The sequence below is a fragment of the Myotis daubentonii genome, chromosome 17 (genome assembly GCF_963259705.1).
Source record: "Myotis daubentonii chromosome 17, mMyoDau2.1, whole genome shotgun sequence".
In the NCBI taxonomy this organism is placed as follows: domain Eukaryota; kingdom Metazoa; phylum Chordata; class Mammalia; order Chiroptera; family Vespertilionidae; genus Myotis; species Myotis daubentonii.
This window is the reverse complement of record NC_081856.1, coordinates 5,706,530-5,712,484: the sequence shown is the minus strand read 5'-3', so window position 1 is coordinate 5,712,484 and position 5,955 is coordinate 5,706,530. Positions and strand designations below refer to the sequence as shown.

The window sequence follows — 5,955 nt, the reverse complement described above, 5'->3', positions numbered from 1 at the left end:
TTAGTCAGGGGCACTGACCTCTTTTCCCTTAGCTTGTCAAATTAAAAAATGACAACAGCCAATACAACAATAGCCTTTCGGTGTGAATAAATCAAAATTATACCTATTTTTTGTCAGATCAGCAAAAAATATAATCAGTGTGCTGTAGAATTTTAGCAATCAGTTTATGTTTGCCACTAGATGAAAAAGGCTGAATTCAAACACAGTGTCTAATGTCCAGGTTCTACTTTGTTATCTACCTATTTGCTTGTCCATCCCTCCATCCATCCACCCATCCATCCCTCCACCCATCCATCCATCCCTCCATCCATCCCTCCACCCATCCATCCATCCATCCTAACTACTTTAAGGAGGTCCAACCTTCTAAGGCAAAAATAAAAAGCCAGCGATGTTAGTTCTCAGCATCTGTGCTGCCCAAGGCAGGTTCCAATGATGATACTGTCCCCCCCCCCTTTGAAGCCATGTGAATCTCCACAAAGCACCACTTGACAGATACTTTAACGTGGGTCACGCAGGCCCTGGGGGGCAGGTGGCAGAGGACAAAGAGGGCGCTGGTGCTCCTACAATCGCACCCCAGGCCAGGAGCTTCCTGCCCCACCGTTTTATCACAATGTCCCAAACTCAGTATGACTCAGCTCTGAAACTGCACCTAATCTGATGCTTTATTGAGCGTTTCTACTAAGCAATTTTTAAAATCACTGGCCCTGAGGCAGACCTTCACCCCCGTGTTTTCTTGGTGAGTGGGTTTTCACAGATGCGGTGGCTTTCTTCATTCCTTTCTGAAGACTCGCCTGCTGACAACATTATTCATGGTGTGTTTCTGAAAGCAAAGAGGAGTCTGTTGAGTTGGTAGCTGGCCGGTTAAGCCCCTGTGGCCCTACTCCCCAGTCCCGAGAGTCGGTGCAGATGGAGAAGCTGAGCCCCTGGGGAGGCCTGCTTCAAGTAGGAGCATCTAGAGCAGTGGTTCTCAACCTTCCTAATGCCGCGACCCTTTAATACAGTTCCTCATGTTGCGGTGACCCCCAATTTCATTGTTACAAATTGAACATAATTAAAGCATAGTGATTAATCACAAAAACAATATGTGATTATATGTGTTTTCCGATGGTCTTAGGCGACCCCTGTGAAAGGGTCGTTCGACCCCCAAAGGGCCCACAGGTTGAGAACCCCTGATCTGAAGAGTCCCATTCGGAGGAAACTCACCGCCACCATTTTCCCATCTACGATTTGTCTTTTGACTGTTGTCTCCTTGCCAAGCCATTTTTGGACATGGACCAATGAGTCGCCGTCCAACCGTATGATGCTCTATGAATGCATAAAGGAGTCAGTTAGAAACAGCAATTCCCTACTCTCTAACTGACACAAGATGACACTTTAATTTCTATTTTGAAATTTTTCCTCCCAAATCCTCACCTCAGTTCTGTTATAATTTAATACTGTCAACTAGAGAAGTCTCCAGGGACTATTCACTTAGCTCCCTCCCCCACCAGGCAGGCGGTACCCAAACGGTCTGTGAAGAATTGTTTTCCTCTGTGTGCTTTTAAATTTTTTATTTTTTTATTTATATTTTTTTGTTAATTCTCACCTGAGGATATGTCTAAGAGAGTGGAAGGGAGAGAAGGAGGGAGGGAGGCAGAAAGAGAGAGAGAGAGAGAGAACCATCCATGTGAGAGAGACACATGGATTGGTTGCCTCTCACACGTGCCCAGACCAAAGCCTGGGATGGAACTGCAACCCAGGTATGTGCCCTTGACTGGAAAGTGAACCTGAGATCCTTCGTTGCTTGGGCTGGCGCTCTACCCATTAGGCACACTGGCCAGGGCTATATGCTTTTTTTTTTTTGGTCTAAAGTTTTCCATATGTCTCCTTTTTCCCTGATTGATCCCCCCGCCCCAGCCATTCCCACCCCGGGCAAGCCCTCACAGCCCCAGTGTCTGTGTCCATTGGTTATGCTAATATGCATGCATACAAGTCCTTTGGTTACTCTCTAACCCCCCACCGACAGCAGAGAGATCAGAAAAAAAGTGAAAGCAGGTTAGTTTTGGCCCTGTCAACCATCAGAATCATTTGCAAAAGATTGAATTTGGCCCTAGGTGGTTTGGATCAGTGGATAGAGCATCGGTCTGTGGGCTGAAAGGTCCCAAGTTCGATTCCAGTCAAGGGCACATGCCCAGGTTGCAGGCTCCATCCCCAGTTGGGGACGTGCAGGAGGCAGCCAATCAATGATTCTCTCTCATCATTGATGTTTCTATCTCTCTCTCCTTCTCCCTTCCTCTCTGATTAAAAATATAATTTAAAAAAAAATATTGACTTTGGAGATGTGCAACATTAATGGGCACCACAAGGTCATCAATCAGATTAGATATGAATGAACCTCACCCAACCACCTTCTAGGTTTTTCCTGATTGGAAAGACCAGGACGATTTGGTTCTTACCTTCACTTTCCGGCCATCGGCTGTGGTTTCGTCAAACTCTTCCCCCAGCTTGAAGGAGATCTCGAAGTTCTTGAAAGAGGTCTCTGTCCTGAGGCTCACCTTGTCCCCGTGGGCGCTGATGCAGATCCTGGGCTTCTCCAGGGCGGCCAGGTGCCGGATGGTGCCGGGCACGCCTGCGGGGCAGACACAGTAGCGGCCCTTCTTAAGCCGGTTAGGAGGCAGTGCCAACAGTCATCTTGGCAGCAACGTACTAGTAAAAAGAGCGCGGGCTCCCGCCGAAGTTGCGGGAGCTGGGCCATCATTTCTCCCATCCTCTCTAGGCCTGCCCTGCGGGCTGGATGGAGCCAGACCCGCCCGCCTGGAGGCCTGTCTGGGAACTCCCCGGGGCGTTTTGCAGAGCCAGCTTCACTTTCTGAGCCTGTGCTTCGTCTAAAACGAGTATTTGACGGGGCCTCCGAGGGGATCAGATGCGGGGTGGGTTGTTGTGACCCTCGTTTCAGAGAGGAGGACACGGTGTCCCCGAGGGGTCGGGAGGCTCATGCTAGGTGACGTGTCTGGTGAGTAGCAGAGCGAAACTTAAACACAGGTTTTCTGATTGTTCAAGGACTTGAGAGAAGCAGACTCAGCCCCCGGTGCCCCAGCAGGTGGAGGCCAGGGACAAAGGTGACGGGCGGCCTGCGGGACCACCCAGCTTCCTGGGCCCACCCCCATGGCCAATGGAGAGCCTGGTGACCCCAGGTCAGCCCCAAACTGGGACCCACCCCGTGTCCACCGTCAATAGAATGGACAGCTAGGCTGTGTGCGTGCAATGGGAGGCGACACTGCACTGAAAACGAGCGAACTCCTGCTCCCGGCCACTGGACGGATCTCACACATGATGCTGAGCGAAAGGAGCCGACACAAAAGGACACACTCTCTTCGAGGGGTGCCCGGGGCCAAGGGGACTGAGGATTCCGCTCCGGCCGGTCTCCCCCTCCTCCCCGGCAGAGGCCCCGCCTGGGGAGGCTGAGGCCCAGGTCTGACCCACATGGTCATGGTTCGTGGGGCGGGGGGGGGGGGGGGGGGTGATGCACGAAATTCATGCAAGGGGCTCGGCCCCCGCCATGGCTGCGGCCCCGGCCGCTGCAGCTTCATCCGGAAGGACGTCCGGTCTAATTAGCATAATGCGATTTTATTATTATAGATACAAATTTCAAAGCACCTACACTGTGCGAAGAGAACAGGACCTACAGCCCAAGATCCTGTCTCAGAGCAGGGTCAGTCCCGTCTGGCCGAGGGAAGAGGAGGTGGCAACCCAGGCCAATTGGCTGAGAAGCTGGCCCTGCTGTTCAGGTTGGGACTGTCCATCATCATACATGACCCTGCAGGAGGCGGCCAAGAGCTGACGCCACACCCAGTGTTGATATCAAACTCATTTCACATTCAGACTGTGGGAGGACAAGACGGGTCGGACTGCCGGGAGCAGTGCCGGCCCTGGTCAGAGGAGGGCAGGGTGAGTGGTTAAAGCCGGGCTCCAGCACGCAGCCCGGGCTCATTGTCTCAGTCGTCAAATGCGCACAACTATGGGCCTCACCTCACAGGTGTGTGGGGGATGAAGTGGGAGGGCTTGGGTGCTAAGTGGCACATAGCAGGTGCTCGGCTGTGCGCTCTCTTGCCTCTGTCTCAGCCCAGCTCCCAGTCGGCACAAATGCTACTCTTGCCAGAAGCCCCCAGGGTCTTAGATGCCCCCAAATGTAAACACAAAGCAGATGAGTCTATGAATCCATAAAGAGATAAGGAAGCATGTTTCTTATTAGTCCCTGAGAAGTTAATACTGATTATGCAAGAGAAACAAAGATTACATTATGAACATATTGACCTCTTACGATGCATTGATTATTTCAGCCAACGTTTAAAAATTAGGTTAAAAAGTTCTTGATTTTTATATACAGTTTGTTATTGCAAGGGAAGTTTCTCTTAATTATTTAAAATTACTAAAATAGATAGTAAATGATTACTGTTCTTCTAGCATTAGTAAAAAATAGTTTAGTTGCTACAGACCCGAGCCACTTTATAGATGTTTATGCAACGTGGATAAGTGTGCAACAGTGGGTAGAGTTTAAATTCTGAGAAGTAGCCATTGGGGAGACATTTAATGAGAAAAAATGTTCCATTTTCCCAATAAAAAATTTGAAATTCTTCAAAATAATATTTTGAAAATATCTTCCACAGGTATCAGAACTGTAAAAATTAACCAACTGAAAACTTTGTTGTTATTGCTCTTTTGAAGTTATAACTTAAAGCAAACCTTGAAACAAATTTAGTTGATAAAGTTAATTATAGATAGTTATTAGTGTCCATACATTTGAAGCTGGGAAAAGCTACTTGAAGAAATGATCAAGCTAAAGAGAAACTTTATCAAGGGGTTATTTCCAAAATATTTTGAAATATTTTCATAAAGAATATATGGACTTAAATATATGGATGGTGACTAGAAGGAAATATATGTGAGTCTCGTAGTCCCAAAAGTGACAATTATTACTAATAATAGAAAAAGCAAAAGTAGCTACATAAACTTGGTTAATCTCGTGTGAACATACCTTAGGACCACAAACGAAAGCGAGAACTATAAGAACACGCATGGTGAAGTACAATCCCAGCCCCGTCACAAGAGCCTGGCCAGTTTCCAAACCTTGCACTGGTATTTCTCACCCAGTTGTTCCAAGTATTCCTCGAAGTTCTCACTGGATTCCAGTTTCCAAGTTCCCAAGAAGGGCTCGACCATGATGGAGAGCTTGCTGAGAAGAGGCACCCACAACCAGAAGCTAAGAAACATGGGCAATCCAGTGCTCCCCACATCTTCATTTACAAGGCACCTTCGTCATGTGACTTCTGAAGTGGCCAATGGGCAGCAGCAAGACCAGAGAGTCTGGGCACTGGCTCTGACTCGTTTTATCTACCTCCAAATTAAAGTGCAGAAAATTAACATGTGAGTTGAATTTAGGTCAACAATTATCGCTTCTAGCAAAGAGATTTATACGCCAGGGTCACCCGATATATATAGATATAGCTTGAGAACTGGAAACAATTTTCAATAGAGATCAGCCTTTTGAACGCATGCCTAGTCAACTGCGAAGGAATCTCCTGGCGCTGTCTAAGGAACACCTGGCTGAGGTGTTTTCCCACCTGATACAAGGACATCTTTGCTTGGCTGCACCTGAGGTGTTTTTTGTTTGCACGCTGCCTGGGAACTCTCTTCATTAAAATAATATCTGCCGCTCCCTTCTTTGAGGGTTGATGAACCGATAGTAGTTAATGTAACTGAAATATCTACACTTGCTTGGAGTGAGGTGTGGGCTATTATTAATGTTATCATGGTTCTTCATCAAGAGTAATTGTGGACTGGAAGGAAAAGTAATAATTATCATTGACTAGTGTTCTGTGATTTAAGGTCAGAAAGGGAGGTAGAGCTAATGTTCGGAAAATTCATATTTTTAGGCTTACAAAGTAAGCTCAGTGTTAAAATATACCACTTGAAATT

General features: G+C 47.5%; 1 protein-coding gene across 1 annotated transcript; it reads right to left on the bottom strand.

The window, feature by feature from the left end:
* Positions 1 to 392: 392 nt before the first annotated feature.
* On the bottom strand, positions 393 to 5,520 carry LOC132219908 (fatty acid-binding protein 9-like). The gene is made up of 4 exons (XM_059672667.1): positions 5,127 to 5,520; positions 2,436 to 2,608; positions 1,204 to 1,305; positions 393 to 820 (listed from the first exon to the last, which is right to left on the bottom strand). Exons 1-4 carry the CDS (start codon positions 5,248 to 5,250, stop codon positions 770 to 772), a joined length of 450 nt encoding a protein of 149 aa, XP_059528650.1. The 5' UTR covers positions 5,251 to 5,520; the 3' UTR covers positions 393 to 769.
* Positions 5,521 to 5,955: the final 435 nt, after the last annotated feature.